Below are 27923 nucleotides of genomic sequence, written 5' to 3'. Positions count from 1 at the left end.
AGCTGTTCACATGATCTTACATTTTGTGTTCGTTCCACATAAAGGCACAAAGCGCGAATGGGACAAAGCAGTGAGTGGGTTGAGCCTGCCTCCTCCGAAGGCAGCGCTTGCAGGTTCACCACCTGATCTCTAAATGGGGTGGTAGGAACCTTGGGTACATAGCCAGGCCTGGGTCTCAGGACAACGTGAGAGTAACCGGGCCCAAATTCAAAGCATGATTCACTGACCGAAAATGCCTTCAGATCCCCAACTCTCTTGAATGACACCAATGCGATCAGCAGAGCTGTCTTTAAAGACAGAATTTTAAGTGATACTGACTCGAGTGGCTCGAACGGATCTCTCTGCAGACCTGCTAGGACTAGAGAGAGATCCCAAAAGGGCATGAGAGGGGGGCTGGACGGATTTAACCGCCGCGCGCCCCTGAGGAATCGGATGATTAGATCATGCTTCCCGAGCGTGTTGCCATCTACCGCGTCATGGTGAGCAGAGATCGCAGCCCCATAAACCTTCAGTGTGGAGGGTGACAGCCTACGCTCCAGCTTATCCTGAAGGAAGGATAACACAATGCTAATCTGGCAAGTTTGGGGGTCTTCTCGGCGAGAAGCACATCACTCAGAGAATAGACTCCACTTCAGGGCGTAGGCATGCCTCGTAGCGGGTGCTCTAGCCTGAGTGATGGTGTTAAGTACCACAGTGCATCCATGCCGAGGAGGGCCTCGGTCAGGGAATAAAACAGCTGGCAATGTGCGTTCTTGGTGGAAGCAAACAGATCGATCTGGGCTTCCCTGAAACGCGCCCATATCAGCTGGACCGAATCGGGGTGGAGTCTCCACTCCCTTCAGGACACTAGCTGCCGTGAGAGCGCACTGGCTGCACGGTTGAGCTCGCCCGGAATGTGGATGGCACACAGCGATTTCAGCCGCGTGTGACTTCAAAGGAGCAGACGGCGAGCGAGCTGAGTCCTGACCAGCATGTGTTTCCGCTCCAGCACCGGTAAAAAGTGTCGGAGAGCCAGATACACTGCCGACAGCTCCAGGCAGTTGATATGCCAATGCAGGCGGGGTCCGGACCACGAACCCGCGGCTGCATGCTTGTTGTACATGACCCCCCAGCCCATGCTGGAGGCATCTGTCGTCATGACAACATGCCTGGATACTAGCCCTAGGGGCACTCCGGCCCGTAGAAAAACCAGATCCGTCCAGGAGCTGAGGGTGCGGAGACACAGCGGGGTGGCGCGTACCCGCTGCATACGCGCGCGCCATGCCCGTCTGGGAACTCGATTGCAAAGCCAACGCCGAAGTGGTCTCATATGAAGCAAACCAAGTGGCGTGATTGCGGCTGCCGATGCCATATGCCCCAGGAGCCTCTGAAAACTTTTCAGTGGGACCACTATCTTCCTGTGGAGCTTGTTCGCACAGGAAAGCATCAGCCTGGCGCTCCTCAAAGAGGCGCGCAACCATAGCGACCGAATCCAGCTCCAGCCCGAGATGAGAGATCCCCTGCACGGGGCAAAGTTTGCTCTTCTCTCGGTTGACCTAAAACCCAACTGGTCGAGGTGCCGAAGCATTTTGTCTCTGTGCATAATCGGCTGATCGCGGAACGAGGCTATAATGAGCCAATCGTCACAAAAGCTGAGTATGCGGATGCCTGCAAGGCGCAGGAGCACAAGGGCAGCCTCCAAGAGCTTGGTGAAAACCCGCGGAGACAGAGAGAGCCTGAAAGGGAGGACTTTGTATTGCCAGCTGGAGGGCGGAGCGTCCCAGACTGGCAGTGCTCGGGTTTGCGCATCCGGAGAGAGAGGAAAGTGCTCTTTTGGAAATTTGGTTGCTGCTGGCCATTTTCCTGGCCAAGGACATTTTCAAGATGGTGCTGGCTAAAGATAAAGACTGGCTGTGAGATGGTTTGGATAACACAACTGAATGAAATTAAGCAGTTAAGGTAAAATAATTACAAGAAATTCTCTTAGTCTTTAAATAGAGGAACATAACAGCAGAGGAACAATTGTTTGGATGTTGTGTAGAACAGAGAGATAAAGTTGAATAAAAGTGTTTGCATCTGATGTTTAAATAGCTGGTGTACGAATTCAGTAAGAAGTATTTATACTGCTGCAGCGAAAATGAACATTTTAGGAAACAAAAATGTAGCGTGAACTTTAACAGCATTTTGAAGCAGTCAAGTCAACTCAAGTCAATATTATTATTGTGAATACTGACAAGTTTTACAGAAACTTAGACTGTCTTTAAATGAAAATTTTATAGTCCATATCCAAGCAAGAGTCTTGATTATATGTGGTAATAGAGTTGTTAAATCCGTCTGTTCTTGTTTAATTGGTAATGCTTTCAAACAGGTTTTACTGTCAAATGACATTTATAAAAGATTTTAAACTAATCAAAAGTTTGAGCAAATAGCTAACCTGTGAGCATTTCTAAATGACCAGACAGTAAGAATCAAATGAATTTTATACAAGGTGTCTGCTTCTGATTATGTTGAATGGTTTAGTCAGAAGAAAGTAATATGGTACAAATGACAAGTTGAGAAGATTTAAGGTTTATTCTTATTTAGTTTTATCTTAAAAGATGCTTGAGTTTGAATGACTTATGTTTGATCTTTGTTGAATTTGATTAAGATTTTGTTAAACTCCTAAAATGTGGGAACAAAAGAAATGGATTCACAATCAAAAAATTCAGGGTCTGGCGCAATGTCAGGAGAGCAATAACAGTATTTATTCATTTAGCCCGGCTTCCAGGGAGTGAATTTGATATTAATTTGTTAACGTGAAGGTGAATTTGGCTCATTATAGGTTGCTTGCACACTTCCTATCAATGATACAGAGGATTGTGTTGCATCACTACAATCACATCATTATTTGAATACAAATATTTTTAAGTGGACTTGACTGACATGGAGTTTAGCAAGGTGATAATTAAACATGGTAATGATGCTGAATTGGACTATTGTACTGTTGGCATGTTTAATGTGTCTTAATGTAAAAATGTTTTATAATCCTAATTTGAAGTTACAGAACATGCTGATGAATCTTTTAAGACTGGTGAAGATAAAGATGTTTTTGCAGGTCATGAATTTGAATCCTCTGTGGCTTAGGTCTAGTGGATGACCTTTTGCGTCTGATCAGAGGAACTCTGAGTCTTAAAATTAGCCTGGATGTTTCGATTTATAGTTGGAGCAAGTTGCATCAGAGGATGTATCGATGAAAGTATGTTGTTTACCAGACACAGAAATAGTCGCGCGAACATTTGAGTTTACTCACTTCATTTGCGCGTCAAACCCCGCTTCATTCGTGTGTCAAATCTGCTTCATTCACGTGTCAAATTCACTTCAGAACAGACGCAGATCCGCGTGATGGGCAGGGCTTCTGTCTGCCCCGTGATTCTAGCTTCATAGCTAAAGGGCTAACATGGATTTTATGAAGAAATGAACTGTGTTCATGTGCTTTATAAAGGATGATAAACAGCGTCAATACGTGTAGGGCCGTGTCTTAGTCCACTACATCCTTTCAGAGGTGCATCCAGCTCTTTAAGCTCATAAACTCCTCCAGAAACTGAACCTGGCTGACGGAGGTTTTCAGCTGTGCTTCTGACTGAGCCAAGCCCAGTTTGATGAACTTGTTGTCAGTGTCTGCTGGGGGATTTCCCCTGCGACACCGACAACAGTCGATACGTCACAATCACGCCCCCACAAGAGCAAGCTCCTGATTGGTTAACGCGGTGCGAATGTCCGCTGAAGTTCAGATTTTCGAACTCGAGTGATTCGCGCGAAACGCGCATTAAGCACGTCAAACTCGCCAAGGCATTCGCGCACACTGTGCCATTCACGCAATTCTTGTCATTTGCGCGTATCGCGTCACAGGATGTCTATTCACGCTTGACGCGCGTTCCGTGTCTGGTGTGAACGCAGCATTAGGGCTTGCGCATTTGTGTTCATATTCTGGACTTTGGTCCGCTGTTTTGTTTCGTATGTTTTCACTTCCGCTTGCAGGACCCTCAATCCTACTGATGATGAGAAACGTCTAATGACACTGACGAACTGTCTTTGAAGCCGGATGGCTTGACGAATACACAGACGAACCCCATTGTGAGTAGAAGGTGGAAGAGCCCTTAGCTTGGGGACTGGAATTTTTAGGTTCCAGCATGTCCAAGAAAGGGCGAAGAAACCCTGTAACCTAAATAAGGGGGCATGAGTCATTACTTCCACTTTCTTTATTGACCTCACTGGTTGACCCGAAGCGGATTTTTCCACTTTCAGCCAAAAACAGGGGTATGAAGGAGTCGGATTTCTACCTTCAAATCCATCTCAACTTGAATCGACGTTTATCCTTTTTTCAACATCCTGTTTCACATTACTTTTATTAGATATAATTATTTGATTATTGTCTTTAACTTTTAAATTGACCTGAACCAATGAATAACTAAAACACTGCTTTATGTAAAAATGTTCAGTGTCTGCTCCTCTCCTTGCCTGTCTATTTTAACTGTTTTCAGGAGACACACAAAAACCAGATCATAGGTCAGCGAGATCTCTCTCTCCCTCTGAATGGAATTGCTGATGTAGAGGAGAGAAAAAACACCTTTTCTATTTGTTATGATATTGTCTACAGTACTTTAGCTGTTTTTGATTGTTCTGTTTTGATTGTTAATTCTTATTTAAGTACTTCCTTTTGTATGTAGATAGCCTCTTGTGTAGTAAGGATATTGTAGCCGAATGTTGATGGAACCAGTCTTGATTCAGTTTGATAAAACAGCTGAACGTACAAAAAAAAACAACCTTGAGTTTCCACAACTGATTGTCTCTAGCGTCTATTGTGTCCTTGGTTTAACTTGTACAGGTCGGAGATCAGCTCTTAATAACTTAGGGTTGGCCTGACCCCCAGGAACCATGTCGCCATCCATATCTGGAGCAAGATACAATACTTCATTGACGCAAGCATTTAGAATTGTCTATTTTTGCTGTAACCAATGAGAACTGTTTAACTGGATCCCACATTTTCTGGACTTGTGTAAAGAGTATAATTTCTGCATTGTTGTACTGTAAGTCAGAGCGGCCTAGGAACTCATTGCGAGTGTTAAAGCTGGCTTCTGCTGATGAAACTGCAAACTATCTTAAGTAAACTTCATTTATTTATTTGAATCTCTGATTCCAGTTCTTCTTCATCAGACAGACTGGTCATTCTTTGGGTTAAACTGTATTCCATCCCTACAGTAGTAAACTAGAAAGAATCTTGAACCTAAATGTAAAGAAACTTTATTAATAAAAGATGCAACACAGGACAAATGAATGGGCTTTTTAAACTTTAGGCCCTGGTATACTGAACACTAATCGTCCTGGAGCTCCACCCTCTTTAATGTGTGGTGTCTTCCCAGTGATTTGTTTCTCATTCAGGGAGTCAGACAGAGAACATCATACAAAACAATACTAGCTACATGCATACACTAGAGAGTAGAGTACAACCTGTACAATCACTTGCAAACAGATTTTAAGCCGCAGAGGTGCTGTTCGCTAGATATTAATAAAACTGTTCTTCACTCAGCCGCCATTATTGTGTTTACATTAAACGCGACACATTTACAACCCCACATACTGCATTTTGAAAGTGTTGGAAAACAGTATGCCGTCACTCAGCCTTTTCAAACATTATTCAGACATGAAACATCCTGTGCACATGAGAAAATGTTTTGCTGCATTCATGTCATGTGTGCAACTTTTTGACCATGTGTTTCTTAAGCTGCGCCGAATAAGCGAAACTCTGTAGACACTGATTAGGTCTGTACGGTTTCTCTCCAGTGTAAATAATCTTTTGTGTTGTGAGATGTATTAACTGGTTAAACCTCTTGTCACAGTGTGAATCGTCTGGTTCAATTTTGGCACTGTAAGTAAAGTCTTCACACACTCAAGCACACATACTCTTTCACACCAGTGTGGATCTTTATAAGTTCATTAAGGTTTGCTGATCGGTTAAAACTCTTTTCACACTGAGTGCATGTGAATGATTTCTCTCCAGTGGGTCTTCATATGTTTATTAAGGTCTGAGGAGTTGCTAAAACTTATCCCACACCGAAGCTGCGTTCACACTAGAGTTTGAGCATGCGTTGTTTGGTTTCTTTCCAGTGTGGACCCTCAAGTGTAGATTAAAGGATGACGATTGGCTAAAACACTTCCCACACTCAGTGCATGTGAAAAGTTTCTCTCTAGTGTGGATCCTCATGTGTTTATTAAGGTGTGATGATTGGCTGAAACTCTTCCCACACTGAGTGCATGTGAATGGTTTCTCTCCAGTGTGGATCCTCATGTGTTTTTTAAAGTTTGATGATTGGTTGAAACTCTTCACACACTGAGTGCATGTAAATGGTTTCTCTCCATTGTGGATCCTCATGTGTAGATTAAGGTTTGATGATTGGCTGAAACTCTTCCTGCACTGAGTGCATGTGAATGGTTTCTCTCCGGTGTGGATCATCCTGTGAATCTTAAGTGTGCCTTTTGTTGCCAAACTCTTTCCACACTGAGTGCAGGTGAAACAATTCTTGTCTCTCCTTTTCAAACTACCATCAGTCTGTAAATTAGTTTTTTCCTCAATTTTGACATGATGTTTCTCCTCTTTACTCTCCTCATTCTCTTCAATTAGGTCTAAAATAAATAAAACATGTTTTCATTAAGTCTTTAAAAACTTTCATCAAAAGCTGAAAAAGTGAAAAGACACTGAAAACATTGGCTACACACACTGTAATTTTAATGCACATTAAATGTAAAATAAATCAGATCATATTTTGTTTGGTCCATTAATGTGTACACATTTAAGCAGATTAAATTCAATTAATCTTTATTTATCTAGTGCTTTTACAATGTAAATTGTGTCAAAGCCACTTAACATAGAAATTATAGTAAATTTAAACTGTGTCAGTCCAGTTTTCAGAGTTTCTTACATAATTGATCATAAGTCATTTTGGTTATATTGATAAGAAAGATTTGAAAGCCTGTTTTTATTCGTATTTGTTAATAATTACAACAAAATGTTTGTCTAAAATGTGTAAAGCAGATAATACTTGTTTATTCTGTGCCTGACTGGTAAACACATCAGAAAAAAAAGTTCTGGGGTAACAGCTGAACAAACAGCTGAATATTTTGCCTCGCACACATGAGACATACCTGTACAGCATCTACATAAGAGCTGGAATTTGCACCTTTTCCCCCTTGTGTGCTGTTGGGTCATTTTCATCCATTCTGAGGTGATTTTGAGGGCCAAAACGTTCTGTGTTTCAGCAAATGAACTGATATTTGGGGACATCTTATTTTGACATGTTCTGGGAAAATGCTTTGGGGGGGAAAAAAACAATACACTCTGGGTAAATTTACTCCCTTTTCATGGCTGTTTTTTCACCATTGGCCTCTATTATAACAACATTATTTGGATTGCAAAGCCATGACAGCATATAATCATGAATTTATGATTGTTGGAGTTTTCTGTGATGACACTCTACATTGTTTAATTGGTCTCCACTCACGGGATGGCAAAAAAGAAATTGGTGAGATTATAAAAGAAGAGCAGAGTTGAAGAGGTCATTATGTGGTGTGCTGGAGTAAGAGAAGTTGACTGAACTGTTGCAGTGCGGGAAAACGAGAAGAGAAACTGGGTTGAAACGATCAGTGTAAACTTAACGACTGGTTGTGAGAAACAAAAAGCGAAAGTACTATTGAAGCAAAAGGGCAAAGACTGCTGTCTTATTACTAAAGTGCTTATGACGTCGGCAAAGACGAATTTTGTTCAGGACCCACTGCACTGGAGTCAGCTGCCGACTCACCGGCTGAGTTCATTGACGCCCTCAACCTTCACATCCACACCTCCACATTCGCCATTTCCCTTGACCCCTCCGCTCCGTGGATAAGAAGCAAAAGTTTTTAATTTCTTTGCCCAAATTCTCATTTTGTTTCTCTTGTTAAGTTTTCTCCCCGTTCTATTATTACCAGTATTATTTGTCCCCGTTTTCAAATCTTACGAATCTGCTGGCCTGAAATAATTAGCATTTTTTTCTTTTGACACGAATGGTGTGGTGTGAATGGCGCGATACACGTGAATGACGCAGTGCGACTTGAGCGTAAACTTAAGCGGACATTCGCGCCGCGTTAACCAATCAGGAGCTTACTCTTGTGGGGGCATGATTGTGATGTAGCATCAGTTGTTTGTGTCCCGGGGGAAATCCTCCAGTCGACACCGACAACAGTTCACCAAACTGGGCTCGGTTCAGTCAGAAGCACTGCTGAAAGCCTCCGTCATCCAGGTAAAGTTTCTGGAGGAACTTATAAGCTCACAGGGCTGGTGCATCTCTGAAAGGATCTAGTGGACTCAGACACAGTCCCAAACGTATCGACACATTTTTTCAGTGTTAATAAAGAACATAAACACTATTATTCCCTCAATAAAATCCATGTTAGCAACAAAGCTACTTCGCAGTGAATTTGACCAACGAATGAAGCGGAATTTATGTGCAAACGAAGCGAGTAAACTCAAATGTTCATGCAACTATTTACGTGAGAATATCGCAATTTATCCGTGCATTCCGCGTCTGGTGTGAACACAACATAAGAGGGAAGAGTTTCAAGAAAGAATCTGAAAAAAAAGTATAAGTTTGTAGATTTTCTCGTTTGCAGTTTATTTAAAATATATTTAACTATCACACAAAATAACTTGAGATACACTTGTGAGAGTCAGTACACTGTATTAAACTTTGTACACTATATAAACTTACATATAGCAAATCTACTGATAAAGTTACTTGATAAAGATTGTAAGATTTGTAAAAGCCCAGTGTGAGACTTTAGCTGCATCCCAAATCGCATACTTATGCACTATTTTATGCCATTTTGTAGTATAACTGGTGTAAGTAGTGCTTTCAGATTGAAAACTCTAAACACAATAAGAGCACTTTAATTACCCGGATGATGCACTCATTCAGCTGGTAAAATGAAGTGTGGAATAATGGACACCACGCACTCATCGACTGCAGGTTTAAAAATAACACTTTTGAAAGTGTTAACATTATCAACATCAAGAGAGTGTTAATTAGCGAACTCTTATTGTGTAAAATATTTGTTAAATTTCTGAAAAAAATACCAGCAGCTATGGTTGCCAGAATCTTTCTGTGAAAAATATGGAAGTTTTATAGAACTGTATAAATGTACAAAAAATAACCATATTTCATGAACTGATACAATGTTCAGTTTACAAAATCACAGCTTAGTGCACAAAAATGTAAAGTCTTTAGATGCAATAATATGTTCATGTGTGATTGCAACTAGCAAACAGATTTTGACTGCATTAGTAACTACACAATTACCTTTAAACAAAAGAAGATGCAGCATAACATCAAATACTCTCAGTTCATCTTGGACTTGAACATAGACACTATTATCCTCCAGAATGGTGACACAAAAACCGTTTTGCTGTTTTTCTTTTCTTTTTTGATTTAACGGAAAAATACCGGCAGCTGTGGTTGCCTGTAAACTGCTGTTTTCAACATTTTACATTCATAAATTCAGTTTACAGAATATTTCTGTTAAAAACAAATTCCACAGTCTGTATTTTTTATCGAACTCACACTGCAAATTTTAGATTTAGTAGATTTAACTACCTTAGAGTTAAAATTAACACTCCCTCAGTGTTTATATGGGAACCACTATAAGTGTTAAATAACACTTTTGAAAGTGTTAAAATTTCTAACACTCAGAGAGTGTTAATTAGCAAACTCTTATTGTGTAAAATATCTGTTAAATGTATGTCAAAATACTGGCAGCAGTGGTTGCCAGTAATCTGCTGTTTTCAACATTTTACATTAAAAAATTCAGTTTACAGAATATTTCTGTTAAAAATACATTCCACAGTCTGTTTTTTTCATCAAACACATTTAACCCCTTAAATCCCAGAGCAAAATCGTCACTAGTGTCCTCACTACAGAGGGCTGAACACTCAGACAGTGATGAAGTTAATGAGACAATTAAGTGTCTAATTAAAGGAGGATTGAGAATTGTTGATGAACAACTGTTAACAAGCAGAATCACTGAAGGAAAGAAAAACACAAATTACAGCCAAAACTAAAGATGAATTCAACTGGGAAAAAAAAACTCTAAATAAAATATAAATAAATAAAAATAAAACAAATTACAGACTAAAATCTTTTTATTTTTCAACATCTTTAAAACAACTCATCACATTAAACAACTCATGGAGCTTCACTTATTACTGATCTTTGACTTTATTTCTGTCATGTGAACAAAAGCTCTTAATGAAATTTCTGTTGTTCATTTGGTCACCATGATGAAGGACAGTCTGCTTTAGTTGGGGTCTTTAACTGCTTGCTTTAAAATATATTTTACTTTGCTGCTATAACTAATAGTGTTATTTACAGTACTTATACATGCATGCAGCATAACTGTGATATCAAAGCTATCCTCTCCTGCTTGTTCTCTAATTCAGTATCATATTTTTATTTGAGAAATGAATAATTTATATTAATGTAACCACAGAAGCTTAAACAATTAATGACTGTTTAACACACAGGTGTCAAACTCAGTTCCAAAAGGGCCGCAGCTCTTCACAGTTTAGTTCCAACCCTACTTAAACACACCTGATCAAACTATTTGAGTCCTTCAGGCTTGTTTGAAACCTACTGGTAAGTGTGTTGGAGCAGGGTAGGAACTAAACTGTGCAGGGCTTGGGCCCTCCAGGAATTGAGTTTGACAGGATTATAAATACCATTTACAATGAGAATGTTTGATCTATGGCAAAACTCAAAAACACCCAGACATCAACAATTAGTCTTCGAATCTCAATACTGGTGACAAACAAAAATTTTATTTAAAAAAAAAAAAAAAAAAAACAATCTACTGAAATATCACCTCCCAAAAAACAACACAAAAGAAAGGAAAAGAAAGATTGTAAGAACACAAAGCTGAATAATTTATTGATGCTGCAATGCATGCTGGGAGCTTTGAACTAAGCTGGCACTCAGCATGCATTGAGGCATGAACTATGCAGCTTTTTTTCCTTTTAGCAACCACGGTTGAGGTTCATGTCCTGATTCTTGATGCCTGTGTGTCTTAAAGAGTTGCTGGAGTTTAGTGCATAACACTCTAAATATTAATTGCATCTTAATTGTTTGTTGAACCTCTATGTAGAACAGTAGACTGCCAGTAGTATTGTCCCATACAGCTTCAATACAAATATGTTTGCATTTTTTTTATGAATGAACTTATAAAACACTAGATATTATATCTATAACAATTAAGCACAAACAGTAGAGCTTCTCACAACATTCCTTGCTATAATTGATCAGTTTTAGAAATCCAGCTACAACAGCCAGAAAAACATTAAGATAGAAGAGTAAAGCTTCAAGACCTCAACTAAGCAGCCTCTGATCTCCATGATGGTGAGGTCAAATGAAATATTTTTAATAAAAAAATATTCTTACAGAAATGAAGTAAAACTGTAATCAGTGAAGCTGCTGATGATGTTATTTAATGGAGTTGTTTATTCCTCTGTTTTAATTCAGTTGGTTTGGTGTGAGGCTGTGTCTGTAGTTTTATTTCTTCCTTCAATTTCTTCTTCCTTCAGGGATTGTGCTTGATAACAGCAGGTGTTCAACAGCAGGTGTCTAAATTCATTTATTTGTGGTCATTCCCTCTGTCTAGTGGACTAAACTAATTGACTTATTTAAGGGCCAGGTAAATGAGGGTGTAAACAGGGGAAAACAGGGGTTTTCTACAAAGGTAGATACATGTTACTCTGAATGACAAGGAGGCAAATCAGCTTCTAACGCCGAGAGGGTTATTTTACCTTTATCTAACTCTAGAACTTTAATACTTTACTCTGAATTACCACAACACTTGAAATTTAACACCAATGAATTTGCTGTGTACAGTTAAAGTCAGAATTATTAGTCCTCCTGAATTATTAGCGACCCTTTCCCCCCAATTTCTGTTTAATGGAAAGATTTATTTTCTACCCATTTTTAAACATAATAGATTTAATAACTCATCTCTAATAACGGATTTCTTTTATCTTTGCTATGATGACAGTACATTTTATTTTATTAGATATTTTTCAAGATACATGCATTCAGCTTAAAGTGACATTTAAAGGCTTAATTAGGGTATTTAGGCAAGTCATTGTATAACAGTAGTTTCTTCTGCAGACAATCGAACATATATATCGCTTAAGGGGGCTAATAATATTGACCTTAAAATAGGTTTCAAAATATTAAAAACTGCTTTCATTCTAGCTGAAATAAAACAAATAAGCCTTTCTCCAGAAGAAAAAATATTATTGGAAATACTGTGAAAAATTCCTGAATTTGTTAAACATCATTTGGGAAATATTTTTATACAAATAAATTGTACAGGAGGGTGAATAATTTTGACTTCAATTGATAATCATTTTGAATAATCGTGATTACAATAATGACCAAAATAATCTTGATTATAATTTTTCCCATAATCGAGCTGCCCTATCATATGATCTCATATAACAAACCTTTTTTAATGTTCATACTGGAATTTGTTCAGTAAAAGTGCTTGAGTAGTTTAGGTAGGTTTATCTTTTTTATTAAATAAAAAGTTTACCCTACTCAGTTATGCGCATGTTTTTATTTCAAAAGTTATGTGCATCATGACATTTCCATCCGATTTATTAATTCACAGCAAAATCCTCAGAGTAAAATTTACTTAGTTCAGAGAATATTTGGTCCCTCTCTAAATAGAGTAAAATGTACTCAGCAGCAGAGTTAAAGTTAATGAGACAATGAAATGATTAATTAAGTGATGATTGAGCACTGATGAACACCTGCTGTTAATAAGCAGAAACAGAAGTCCATATGAGAAATATCTGTTTTAGTAATTTATATTTTACAAAAAAAAAAAAAACAACATCTTTTTTTTTCCTGATGTCATCATCGTGGAGAAAAGTGGTTGATTTACTTGGGTTCTTTGATGAAATTTAATGTTCAATTTCTTTGCTTAAGCAAGACAGGTGTATAGTGAGTGAATAGGATCAGGTTGACTGACCTTGTATTGATTCTTACTCTTGAAAAGAACAATAAGAGATTATGTTTTCCTGTGCAAATTATGTGTATTTAATGGTTTATCATATCAGAAACCAAATTCAGTGTTTTTCAAGAGAATGGACCTCAGCTGTAGTGTTATATTAAAACACATTGAGCATCTGAATCACTTTAGAGACACAGACATCAATTATCAGCATATCTATCTCAACAGTGGTTAGAGATGTTTTTTTTTTTTTTTTTTTTTTTGGCTGCAGAGCATGTTAAGACAATCATAAAAGATTCATATATAGTTCCCAGCATGCACTGTAGGAAAAAAAAAACCATAGTTAAGAGGCATAAGCTGATTCTTTAAGTCTGTGTGTTTTAAGAACTGATAAAAGTATTGATGAGCTCCATTTTCAAAATACAGTGCTCCTTTTGTGATAAAATATTATTTAAACAACTTAATAGGTCAAAACCAATTTTACTGATTTGACCAGCGACTAAAACACCAAAGAAATAATTATCCAGAGTGCAATTGCTCTCTTTTACTATTTTTGCCACAATACACAATTTGGCAAACAAAGAGAAATTAACATTTTTTGACATACTTTTAACCAGGGTCTTTCAGGTTTCACCAAGCAAAATGTAAGACTTTTAAAGACATTTTTAAAGATCGTTATAGACTCATAAAGGGCTAAAGGCTAAAGATTTTTTTCAAATGGCCCAGGTAGAAAATATTTTTGTTTGCCCTATCAAAAAAATAAATAATTGAAAACATTTAATAATACAATATTTAGACATTTCTTAGCAAAATATTTTAAATATTGTGTAAAACAAGCAAGCTTTACTTGTATCCACACACTGTTTTCCAAAATAAACTTTCTTTAAAATAAAAAAATGAACAAATGTTTTAAAAGTTTTAAAAACTATAATAAGCTAAATCTATTCACAACAATCTGTCCAGGTCAGTGTCCTGAGCAGTGAATACATGAAGCACATTTAAACAAATGTTATTGTAAGAAAAATAATTAAACCATTATGATAGAGTTAAAATGGCCTTTTTGAATAAAAAGTTTAAAGACTTTTTATGGCCTAAAATTTAGATTTTAGAATTTAAGACCCCACGGAAACCCTGTTTAAACTCAATAGTCCTGGTATTTAGTTATTATAATAATGATGAAATTATAACTCAGATACTATCTGTGAGAACTAGAAACAAGTTTAAACCCATAAATAAGAATTGTGATCGACGTGACGTATGCAAGTGGAAAATACTAAGCCAACACCATCACTGTAATAGCAGATATCTTCTATGAGAATACTGTAGGTCAAATATCGTCAGTTAAACTTTTTTAATATTGTTTTTACATATATATATATATATATATATATATATATATATATATATATATATATATGTATATATGTATAGTGCCAGTGCTCAAGGATGCTTTACAAAAACAGCAGAACAAGAAAAGCAATAACCTCAAGAAGGTAGAGAAAATGGGAGACTAATAATACATAAAAGAATGAGAAAAGACACGAGAAAAAGTAACAAAATAAACTCATTCCTGTCTTTTAATGAGTGCTTATGTGCATTTAGGAGAATTAGGCAGCACACTCAGGGCTGCAAGATGGATTAATTTAGTATTCTTATTATTAAAATATATCTGAATGAGGATCAAATGACTGAGTTGGTTTTTGAGAATGAAAACTAACCTGTTTGTTTCTGCAGATCTTCATGTTTGACTGTGAATGTTTCTTCAATCTTCACATCTTCACTCTCCTTCTTAATAAACGCCATCTTTATAACAGTGTGGAGATCAGTCGCTTCAGCAGTTTTTCTCTGTGTTTGGACACTTTATCCTGTTTTTAATAAATAAATCAATAAACAGAAACAAAATAACTTCTCTTCAACACTTGATTCAATGGTTTCTTTTATATGAGAGTAATTAACAAAAAGAAATCAGGTGAAACGTTTCATTAAAACAGTTATTACACACTTTTCTGTTACTTTATTCATACAACAGCCTTCAGTTACTGAGAATAAATAGTACTACTAAAATACTATAATAGTTGTATAAAGGGTTAAAATAATATTTCCAACTGCAGGAACATAATACAGCATCGTATAAAACCCTAAAACTTCAGAACTTTAACTTTAAATCGGTTTATTTTTGTGTAAACGTTTTCAAACAAACCTTTCTCCAGTTGAATTACAGCACTGAAGCGGCGCCACCTGATGACGTCACACGCCACGCCAAAATAAAAGTCTTTTTTGTTTAGCTTTTTTGCCACTTACAATAGCAGACATGACTTATTGGTACATTTCTCCCATGGTTTTCACTTTACACTATATCTGCTCTCTCACACACAAACCTTAAATCTAAACATTTTCTTAACTTTTTAAGTCCACTCTATAATGATTTGTATATGTCTACAACACATTACTTTCCTATTAATATCTGAGTCCAAATCTCATCCTCATAATTATGACCTCTTCTTTTCTATTTCTACAACTTCAAAGGCCTATATAGTTTCCTTTTTTTCCACATGAATTGTTGTTATTATCTGTGTTCCACGTTTCCTGCCATTGTTTAGCAATATCTTCAGTAGTAATATTTAATTTACCTTTACTTACAGAAGCAATAAAGGGATAGTTCACATAAAAATCACAATGCTGTTATTTACTCATCCTCTACTTGTTCCAAACCTGTTTGAGCCTCTTCTGCTGAATGCAAATTAAGAGAATACAGAGACAAAAACAGCAACTATGCTTCAACAGTTCCTATTTTGGACCTGGCTGCTTTTTTCCACATTTTCTTGCACACAAAATGTTCTTGGAACTTGATTACAATTTAAACACACAAGTCACATGTTTTGACATAGTTTTTGGTTTCTTTTCTGGACTCTTTTCGGGACTCTTGCTGTCTATGACAGATGAAGGAGCTCTGAAGATGAGCAAAGTTGTCAGGGGATTGAAACAACAGGTAGAGAGACAATCGTTTTCGGGTGCCTAGCGTACACTATTACACATGCCTTCCACCACTGCTGATATACAGCCACATTGCACTTTAAAAAAAATTTATTCATTTATTTTTTTATTGCAATAACAACAGGCCATTACAACAAACAGAAATACAAAAGCAGATAGAAGGCCACATCGCACTGCTCCTCGTGTGATATTACTCATATATATTTATTCAATTTCTTTAAAGCTCAGTCCCTTTATTAATCTGGGGTCACCATAGTGGAATGAACTGCCAACTTATACTGCACATGCTTTATGCAGCGGATGCCCTTCCAGCTGCAACCCATTACTGGAAAACATACACACTCATTCACACACACACACCACGTCTATGGACATTGGGGAAACCAGAGTACCTGGAGAAAATCTCACACAAACACGGGGAGACCATGCAAACTCCACACAAAAATGCCAACTGACCCAGCTGAGGCTCAAACCAGCGACCTTCTTGCTGTCAAGCGATTGTGCTACCCACTGCACCACTGTGATGCCTCACATGTGTAATTATATAAAGTATTAAACTGGTATTGGTGAAGAACTATGCTTACTAAAAGGCACCATTCAGATGTACTGATTGTAAAGATCTGGTCAATCAAGCATGTATTGTTATAGACACCTATGATTATTTGTCCTAAGACAGAGGTTCTCAAACGTTTTTCATCAAGTACCACCTCAGAAAAAAAATGGTCTCTCCAAGTACAACCAAAATGAGCAGTATTGAAATACAGTAGCGTAGTAGGCCTAGTAAAGCAGCTACAACTCTGCACAGTTAAAAAAAACGTGGCAGATTACCTCAGAATTATAGGCTATATGTCATATATGGCATATTATATAGATCATTTTTGATAAATTTTGAAATGTGTGTAGCATGTACATGACATATTTCATTCCTCTGCGTACCACTAGAAGGAAGCCTGCGTACCACTAGTGGTACACGTATCACAGTTTGAGAACCACTGTCCTAAGATATGAAAGGCAGGTCTTGTTCATGTAATATGCTTTAGGCTATCAAGTTGGTATTGGCATTAACAGCTATACATGTTAACAGGTTTCTTATATGTAAAACGACCCTATTCAATTAAAGATCAGGCAGCTATTACTAAAGATGACCGCACACAATGATGAGCCATTTATGTAAAGGAATATGTGACACAGATATTTAAATGTCATTGTTGCAAACAAGTTACAGAAGTAAGTGCAGTTGTTGTTTTATGTGATGTTCACTACTGTTATTACACCATAGTGAAAAAGAAATCTGAGAAATGCTGTAGTTGATGTAGGTGGAGCAGGTTAATCACATTAAAAGTTCTGCATTGTGTAGTTATGAAAATGAACTCTTGTCATTGCATTACCCTGTATAAACTGCCTGTACAATAAATTAACTTGTGATATAATTATTTTGTGATTATAAATATTTAGATGCATGACATATTTTAAAAAAATCGACAGTATGTGATAGCTTTACTGTGTTAAAAGCAAAAGCTTTTGTCACAGGGTATCGTATATATGCTTTTGTAAATGTCTATGCATATGTATGCACAAACACAAATGATAAATTGAGGGAAAAACATCTTTGTTACCTATCAGGTGAATAAGAGGCTTTCGAGAAAGCTGAGCTGCTCACACATGTTCTGTTCAACTAAAAGACGAAGGAAAGAAAACAAAATTGGCAAAGAAACAAGTTATATTTTGATTATTAAAATCTATAGACACTTTTGGAAAGAAATAATTGATCTGTTAAGAGTGTGTTAGGGCTTTTATGAGTCAAATTTAATAATTTACACTGCAAATAATTTTGAGATTAATGTTTCAAATACATTTTTTAATGTGCTAAAAATGTTGGTAGAAATTTCATGTCACCAATATAACAATGTACTTTGTCAGTATTACCTGATGTAAACTTTGACAGTCATTGAACAAGACTGGACTATATGTATATTAATTATTTAAATTTTATCATCACAAATTGACTGTTTTTGAGTGCTTAAACACAAAATGTATTTTTTTAGTGTACACAAAAACGGCAGGTGCTATGAACATAGTATTTTATTTACCACAATTACTACACAAAAAAAATGTTTTTGCATGACAAAGAACACTAGAAACTAAAAAGAACAATATGCAATGAGGTTGCAAAGAACACTAGAAACAAAAAAAAGAAAATATACAATGGGGTTGCAAAGAACACTAGAAACAAAAAAAGAACAATATACAATGGGGTTGCAAAGAACACTAGACACAAAAAAGAACAATATACAATGGGGTTGCCATTAACTGAACTACATTACCCCAAATGTGGGGGCCTGCAAAATGCCCTCTTTTATGTAAATTTCAAAGTCCTCAAACATTCGATGCATTGGCAGCCTCAAAACAATAGTACATGTATTTGCTTCAGGGTAAATTTTGGCACGCTCATTATCCTGTTGATGCAGGAACTCAAGTGCTGGTTCAACAGGGAAACCCAGCCTCTGAATGGAGGTTGAACCTGAAGCAAATGCTAAAACCTGGCTTAAAGAAAGTGGTGACGATGATCCCTCTGAGAAAAAACATAAAAATAAAAAGATTATTCAGGTTTTCATTTAATTTTAAATATGGATATTCTTACAAAAAAACAACCACTTCAGTAGGCATTTATTATGTAACAAATTTGTTTATGATTTCTCTGATCATGATCATTTTTTTTTTTTTTAGATTGGAACAGTACTTATGTGCAGTCATATGTGCTCATAGAACACTGTTTCTATAGCAATCTATGGACTTATAATGTCATGAACTAATAATGTATAATCAACAACATCAAAGAAAAAAGACAGAATCAATTTAATTTTATTTTTTATATATGTGATTATAACCACACCTATAACCATGTAATACATGAAGCTAGAATAAGTTTTTTTTGAGTGTAAAAGCAGAACATCTGGTGTCTATTTTGAAATATTTTTTGTGCAGATATTCAAGCAACAAAATATTGTGGGGGTCATAAAAATTAGATGAAAATCATTAAAAACACTGGTGGTGGCTGGCAACCTTTAAAAAAGACATTGGAGAGGAAAGAAAGCACATAACAATTGTATAATGTTACAGAGTGTAAACCATGTATAAGGCCGTACTCACACTATGTACAGTTGCCTTGAACCGGGCCAAAGCACGCTTGTCCCCCTCCCATCTCCCCCGATGGCCCGCACTCACATTACATTCAAGCCTGGGCATGCTTACATCATCGATGCTGCGCTGCTTAGAGGTGATTTCTTCAGTTATATCGTTTTAGTCATTTGATATGCAGTGACACAGTCAAATATTTTGTAGAACAGATTAGCCACTTTTGATGCTCATAAACGATCATGAAGTCCTTGCAGGCCTGGATTGGCTAATTGGGAGGACCGGTAGAATTCCCGGTTGGCCGATCCGTTTATTCCGGCTAGGGCCGGTGTCCCTAGCTGCTTGCACTCTCAACAGTTGCACTTTTTTTCATTTATTTATTTGACCATAGCCTTACTCTTTTTATTCATTATTTACCCGCAGCTACGCACTTTTTATTTATTTTCTTGCTGCCCCCTTAGCAAAATGCAGCTTCAGGTTAATGATGACATAACTATCATTCCACCCCAAACAGCGGCCCCTTAGTGAATATAACAATTCAAATAATTAATATTAATGAATATTACACCTGCTCAATGAAAATCAAATGATTCACTACATTAATAAATCTGACATAACTTGATCAGAAATGTAAAAAGGCGAGAAAAAGATTAAGCCATGAATAGAAAATAATACTGTGGTTAAGAGTCTTGCGGGGGCAATATTTATTTTTTATTCCCACTGCAACAGTGCCATTGTGGTCCAGTGGTTAGCACGTTGTGCTACGATGCTGCCGACCAGTGTCCGAACCTCACCTGAATAATTATTATTATTATTATTTTTTATTATTATTATTGTTAAGACATGTAATACTGTTAGGGTTGTTGAACATTTGAAGTTCTAAACCAGCTGTTTTCTTGAAAAAGATGTGATGTCATTAGAAACTGAATTGATATAGTCAGTCGTGAACTGAGGTGGCCCGGTCTAAGGCTTAAACTACAGGATTGAAAAGGAGTCCCACTCCGGCCCTGAGTTCTCGTGCTGCAGGAACAAGATATATGCTAATATACCTACCTAATATACCTATGCTAACATGCCAATAGGACATTTAATTTGGCAGTAACCTGGGTAAATTGCTTCTGGAAAATTGATTGCCATCACAAAATCGTTTCGTTTTATGCTTGAACTACTAAATGGATGCCAAAGTCTGTTTACCTGATTGTATTTTAATTACATTACAACATCGATGCTGTAAAGGGGACTGCATAAAATGGAAAAAAAAACTCACAATAAAAGGTCACTGGAAGTTTGTCAGTATAGGAACAAAATTAGCTCGGCATATACCCTATTATGAGGTTTGCTAAAGGTGCAGCTGTCGTGCAGTGAGGGTCTTTAATAATCTACAACAGTTTGCCTTCCCTGAACAGCAAGAATGATTAATAAATCCATATCAAACAGTGCCTTATAAGTCACGTCTCGCTTTCAGTTTCAGGCTCTGGCGCGTTTTGCACTCACACACAAGCACTGGCCCACCTCTTCCCGATTCAGCGCACTCACACTTCAAAAACGATCCGGGAAACGAGCCTGGGCACGGTTCGGATAGCATAGTGTGAGAAGGCACTAATATAACCCAGTGGTTTTCAACCCTGTTCCTGGGGACTCATTATCTCAGAGTTTAGCTTGAAAATTGTAGTCAGGTGCACGTAATCCGGTTGGAAATAAACTTTACAGGATACCAGGAACAAGGTTGAAGACCTCTGATATAACCAATTGTATATTACCTTCCACATCTAGAAGCCAGTCCCTCCAGAAACAAACAATCCTGTTTTCTAGGGTCCTTTTGTTAGTGCCAACTGGTGACAGCTGCGGGATGAAGAGCTCCGCTAAGTCTTTTGCTGTCAGTGGCTTCTCTTTAAACATCAAAATTTCTCGAAAGAGACTTGGGTGTTTTCCAAATGTTGCAGAAGCTGCAAACATTCCAGGCCTTCCTTGAATCTGAAAATAATAATAATAATAATTTAAGCATGAACAAGCTATGGTCTTTTCAGTTTAAGTGATTATTTAAGTGTTAGACACAACTCTCTAGCAGTACTACATAAGGTAAGCATAAAAAAAAAACAAGGCCTTTTTCCTTAGTAAGGGCTTAGACTTGCCAGGATTAGGCCGAAGATCAATTAGGACATTTAAGTAATTTTTATAAACATGCTTAAAAAAATTATTGGTGTGCATCTTGAGACAAAACAAAGGCACTGATATTAAACAATCAATCACTGCATTTTTTTTCAGTAGAAACAGCTCAGACTTACTTTTTATTGGAGGACTAGGCTTAAGCCTTGTCTGTGAAACCGGGGGTAAGAGTCCTATTTTTGTTACAGACATATTTTTAAACATATCATATTCAATAATATGTCACAACTGTGTAGGGCTGAGACCAAAATATTGATTTCTTTATTCTAATAGATTCAAATGTTTATGAGCTGCTATCCACTTTTAAATCCATAGTATCAGTCTTGACCCCTTGGCTATTGTCAGATGAATGAACAAAACCTTATGAAATACCTGTATAACATACCATTTAATAAACGCTAATGATCTTTGAGGTTTGTAATTGTTGATACCAAATTTAAGGAATAAATAAATCATTTTGGTTAAATGTTTTGTTTGTGGCATGGCTGAGCAATGTAACTCCATAGATCAAACAAAAATATACCAAAATGCTTTTTTCTAACGCTTTAATACTACTTACAATGCGAAGTGATCTGATGCGCATTGCTGGCGCGTTGCTATTTTGAGAAACTATAATAGATTTTTCAATTGACCAGAACAAATCCGGTTTGAAGTCGATCGCAGAGTGCGTTAGTTGTGCGCCTCGCTTATACACTGCTTAATACACACAAGATGTAGAGTAATACGCAAATACCTTTAAAAATGAAAAAGAATTAAAATATTAAGGACATATATGGGATATAATAAGAATATATATATATAGGAAAAAAATTAAAGGATTAAAATATTACAAAACATATTATTTTCCAGCCTACATAAATAAAATAAAAAACTGCTTTCATGCCTTCATCATCTCGGGAGGCTTTTTCAGTTCATTCATAACAGTTTTCTTTTGTATAATGTTATCATTATTAGCAATATTATTTATTATATCCATATTTATATTTGTTTTATTAAAAACAAGCTCAAAGTTGCCCACCTGCAGGTTTTAGACCATATGGGGCACAGCATGTGTTTTAGGATATAACTCTATTTGACCACACTTCGTTATTATTGTTTATTTATTAGTTTGCTGGAAATTAGAACTGAATTTAGAAATAGTTTTGAAACAAATATTTGCGCTTAACAAACAAAATATTTATGTATAGGCTAATGGATATCTGTGCGTACAAGGTTTCCCTATCCACAAGAGCGAAAGTAGATTATGAGAGGCCCAATTTTTGTTTAACTTAACTTTTGTTTAACTGTTTTCTTGCTAGTGAAATGCTTTTTCCACTTACACTTACTTTACGTCATGTAAATAGCAAATGCGCTTATGACAAGACACAGCTGGCTCTTAAAGGGAATGGGAGATAAGACTCTGATTGGTTTATTCTCAAAACACACCTATAACTCATTAAGAAAATAAGCTCAACCCTTTTAGATCATGTGCCACAGCGCAAATCGGATTTTTCCATCCTTACAATAGCAAAAGTGGAATCTGACACGCCCCTTAAATCATTTTGCGCCCTGTGCTTTGTGCATGGACCATCAAAATAGAGCCCCTAGTGTTAAGCCATTATTTAGCGAACTCTTCTGGTTATACATGGGTATTGCATTTTATGTTAGAGTCCTTATTACATGACATCATAAATATGAGCCTAGGTATTCAGAAGCCATATGAAGAGCACATGGTTGTAGCTAACATTTGCTCCTTGATACAAGAGTTACTGAAGGCACATTCTGTATGTAGACATTATTTTTTTCATAATTTGACTTATATTTGTTTATGCTTATGCTATAGACTTGTCATTATACATGCAGTATGTTCATTTTGTTCCTTGTTTGGTAAATTGTAATAAATGACTACATGTATGATTCAGTAGGGTGTGAAAACAGTGATCTATTTTGCATAGAGCGACAATTGTGCTTGTTTATTTGACATATTATTGATCCAGCATATATACCATTCTGTATTTTGTATGTTTTACGTTATTTCATAAGCAACAGTAAAGGGTTCAAACTTATCCCTTGAGTCTGTTGTCATTGGAAGACGTTATCTCTCTGTCGAATCAAGCAAGGCCTTTGATATAAGGGGCAAAACAAGCCTGAACTCGTTTTCAGATCAGCATGCATATGGGTGCACAGATGGAGACAAGTGCATTTTCTCTATAAAAACATGGCAGAGGACATGGAAATGAAAAATGCATCAGATTTAAACTATCAAAAAAAAAAAAATTTACATGCTGCTACATTGCGCCAGGTGTATTATACTTTGACTTGACTTTGAAAAGCCTTGTTTAAGTTGTATCACTTATTTAAACATTAGTTATATTTAGTAACTCACTGCTGCACAGAATCCCTTAACCTGCTCTCCAGCAAGAAGTTTGTAGCTGCTACAACCATGTCATCTCTGTCCTCTAATGTGTTTATATGCCGGAGTGACCCCAACATTGCCAGTTCGTCAGCAGCTTCAGTGATGGCATTCCTTGCATCCTCAACATTCTGTGCTGATTGGATCTAAAGCACAAGGCATTTAAGAAAGAGTAAGTGTACAAAATATGAATACACTTAATAGTCTACATGAATAGAGTTGAGAAACACTGCATACTTCTGACAAGCTATTTATGACAAGGTGTTACAGTTGATCTACACATCTGTACAATGCAACAACTACTGTAACAACTGCTTAAATCATGAATTACATAAGAATTTACACCACCAACTGCACAAAATGACCTTAATATGGGCATATGTAGTTTTAAAAGAATTGCAAAAATCTTACCGCCTTAATCTTTTCTCTGAACTCGAAGTCGACTATTTCTTCAATGTCAGGTGCTGAAGGCTTAAAGTTTGCACACTTGAATAAATAGTCACTCAGAAAAAGAATTTGGCTCCACACCACCATGAATGAGGCAGACAGCATTCATTCGTCCAACCTGCTTGTACATACCATTGTACAAAGCTGCAACACAAACAGACAAACGTGCATATGTATGTATTTGTGTGCGTGTTTGTGTGTATATATATATATATATATATATATATATATATATATATATATATATATAACAGTTCTGTCTGGTTCTCAAATCTGATTGGCTGATAGCCATGCAATATCTGCAATATCTGAACTCCTACGACCTCTTTACCTTTTGTGTATTATTCCGCCCACATACAACCAGCAAAAAGCAGACACTACAGATCTAAAGTTTAAAAGATGCACACTCAACTTTTAACAGTCCGCTTATGATTTGAATCCAATGTGGAAGAAAATAGTTCCACAAACAAAAGGGTTTTTGAAACTCTCAGTGTTTGATTTTGTTTTTATATACGCAATTATGCCGTCAAACTGTTGTATAAACGCAATATCACACGAGTAGCAGTGCGATATGGCTGTATATTGGCACTGGTGGGGGCACAAAAACACTCGGCCTGGTGCCATCGCACGCCTCCCACCAGTGCCGATATAAACCCATATATATATATATATATATATATATATATATATATATGAAGAGTTTATTTGCAAAAAGGAAAACTCGGTTTGTAACAATTTTTAAAAATCATGTTTTTTCATAGTTTTTCTAATAATCTTAATGCAGTCGGGTTGTTTTGATTACGTAAAAATAAGTACATAAAGCAAAGCTAATTAACAATAAAACATAATAAAAAAAAACATAAAATGTTTTTTGAAAATTTAAAAAAAAAAATGGTTAAGAGAAAAAAACACCACTAACAAATGCATTGACTAGCGTTGTCATTGGTCACTGTTTAAGGATATTGCTCATAAGATATAGCTTTCCTCAGCAGACATTCAAAAAATTTTGTTCATTTGTAAATAGTTCTAACTGAGATTTCATAATTAGTAATGGACACCAGGCCACAACTTTTAAAATGTCAGCTTAAGAATTGAATCCGTGGCTGAAAGACGTTCTATGAAAAATAGTGGCTTTAAAGACACCCCATTTTTGTTTTACCCATTTATGCCGTCAAACTGTTGCATAAATGTAATAGCTTTTTAATGTGGCTACATAAAACAATTCTTTAACAGCTGTGCTGATATATCAAATGGCTTCTCATGAGATAATGCTTATAAATGACACATTTGGAACAATGGACCTAAATTACCTTTCGAATTGCAGGAAAGAATCTTCTGCCAGTCAGGACCATCAAAAATTTCACAGGAGTGTATTTCCTTCATTAATAAAGTTAAAAACTCTCTTGTGGGACCACCCTCATCTGCTGCCCCCTCTCCAATACCATCAGCATCTCTGAATACAACATCCAGTTTTTTTCTGGGTCAAACCACTGGCGCCGAAAAGCACGAATTGCACTTCCCAGGATGTTGTCCGGTGTGATAATAATTTGATTTGATGGTGGTGATGAAGTAAAATCCACCCAGTTCTGCATGTTGTGCAGTAATGAATCGAGATCAACACTGAAAAAAGAAAATACAACATGTCTGTTTTTCTTTCTACATGTGGATTTAAAAATGTCAACAATGTAAGGTCATTTAAAATATAATCCTTCTCCACTCACTCTGGTTAAGAGACTACTGCAGCTGATGGGGATGACACTGGAGAGGACAGAGGGGACGCCACTGGAGAAGGCTGAGGCAATGCCACTGGAGAGGACAGAGGGGATGCCACTGGAGAATGCAGAGGTGATGGCTCTGATGTGGTTGAAGGAACAATCTGTATTAGTGAAGTTGCAGTGTTGGTTTAAAAAAACTACAATGTATCTTTAACAATTAAATGGTTAATTCACCCCAAAAATTTAAATTCTGTATTTTATCAAATTACTCGCCCTTATGTCATTCAACATTCATAAGACATTTTGTTCATCTTCAAACACAAATAAAGATATTTCTGATGAAATGTAAAAGCTTTCTGACCTCTGATAGAACATAATTGCCACATTCAAGGCCCAAAAAGAAATGGTTAGAATAGTCTATTTGACTCCACCTTAATGTTATGAAGCAACAGGTATACTTTTTGTGTGTAATAAAACAATACCAACCAAAAATAACATCTTAATTATACAATTTCTTATTTTTTATGTTGGTCTCTTACACAGTTGATGTAGACACAACGTTGTGACATACAACCTAGAAGCGCTGCACTGTGTTCACTACGTCAACTGCGTAGAAAACTGATATGGAAGAGAAGAAATAGTTTAATTAAGAGGTCTTTTTTTTGGCCCACAAAATGTATTCTTGTTTCTTTGTGACATTGGTAACATAAGGTGGATTCACTGTGGTCAAATAGAGTATTTTAACAATGTCTTATTTTCTGGACCTTAAATGTTTTAATTGGTAGGCTGTCAGGGACAGAACACTTTCAGTAAAAACTTTAATTGTGTTCTGAAGTTGAACATGACTAATGAACATCATAACTTTGGGTACCTTAAAAGTTAACAGATAAGCACAAGATTAAATGCTGCGAAAGTAATGTTCATTGTTTTTAAAAGATAGTGTACTATTTTACAGTGCTACAAAAGTACTTGGTTTTAACCATTTAATTTGCTTTTAAAATGCATTCAAAACAAGCAAAAGTTGACAGTCAGATACATTAATGATTTTCACCTCCATATCCTCCAAGTGCAACCACTGAACATGTATATTTAATGGAGTCGATATGTTGTGGTCGAGAAGTGTCCCAGAGGCAGTGCTCATTATTGACATCACTGATGTCATTTCTTGGATGATAAAAAACTCTGTTGAGTCATTATGTCAACCAACAAAGTCAAAGAGGACCTGAAAACCAAAAACATTTATCTCAAACCAGTCATAAAGAGTTAATTTCACAGGTATTATATGCAATAAAACTAATTCTATATCAATAAACAGAAATTAAATGCTGCCTAACACCTTTTAGGCAAAAAATACTTTAGTTACTGGATTGATAAATCATTTTTCTCTGTAAGTATGGAGTTACATTGCTATTTTTAAGAAACCAAAAACACAGCTTTGTTATTAGACGCTGAACAGACACAGATACACATCTCTGTCATTATTCAAATAAATGCTATAATTAATTTATTCAATACATGTAATGTAACACTTTATCTGTGTCTAATTCAAAGCAAGCAAAATGCTAGACACATGTCCTGTAACTGATGAAAATAACCGTCAATTTTAGACTGAAATAATTTCACTGACTTGTCTCAATTATAAAACTGAGACGATATTACCAATATTATTTATTACTGCTACTGACTGTAGTATTATTTTTATGATTAGTATTATTGTCGTTGCTGTTGGTTTTAAAAATTATTGATGTCTATTACTTATCTACATGTTTTCCAGAATACCAGGAAAAATAATATTAATGTTAATGTAATAACAATATTACTATTACAATTCATAAACCAATAGCTTTAATTGACCAATTATGAAAAACTATATCTATTGCTTTAACTCAAGTTTTATTTTTATGTTTGTTAGTTGATTTCAAATTAACACATTGCTTGTGTTTATGTGAACAATTACTCCATGCAAGTTATTCCAGTGGAAAACAAAATGTTTGTTTTAGTAATTTTTTATCAAAATCTGAACATTT

At 36.3% G+C, this 27923-nt stretch overlaps 3 protein-coding genes across 9 annotated transcripts in view; 1 reads left to right on the top strand and 2 right to left on the bottom strand.

Moving 5' to 3' along the window:
• LOC147845236 (uncharacterized) overlaps nt 1-27923 on the top strand; it is a 934973-nt gene that overhangs the window by 50912 nt on the left and 856138 nt on the right. The window lies entirely within an intron of this gene.
• LOC101882744 (NLR family CARD domain-containing protein 3-like) overlaps nt 1-27923 on the bottom strand; it is a 297907-nt gene that overhangs the window by 158005 nt on the left and 111979 nt on the right. The gene's annotated exons all lie outside the window — the stretch shown is intronic.
• LOC141375047 (G2/M phase-specific E3 ubiquitin-protein ligase-like) lies at nt 5244-26314 on the bottom strand. The gene is given in 11 exon segments (XM_088650583.1): nt 5244-6639; nt 14766-14912; nt 15248-18613; nt 20937-21107; nt 21110-21150; nt 23708-23880; nt 24146-24208; nt 24210-24325; nt 25492-25656; nt 25659-25801; nt 25903-26314. Coding segments are annotated over 8 exon segments (1101 nt in total). The 5' UTR covers nt 25774-25801; nt 25903-26314; the 3' UTR covers nt 5244-6639; nt 14766-14912; nt 15248-18356.

The sequence above is a fragment of the Danio rerio genome, chromosome 4 (assembly GCF_052040795.2).
Source record: "Danio rerio strain M-AB ecotype USA chromosome 4, GRCz13ab, whole genome shotgun sequence".
Classification (NCBI taxonomy): domain Eukaryota; kingdom Metazoa; phylum Chordata; class Actinopteri; order Cypriniformes; family Danionidae; genus Danio; species Danio rerio.
Note: the sequence above shows the minus strand (reverse complement) of the source record. Positions and strands in the feature narration are given on the sequence as shown.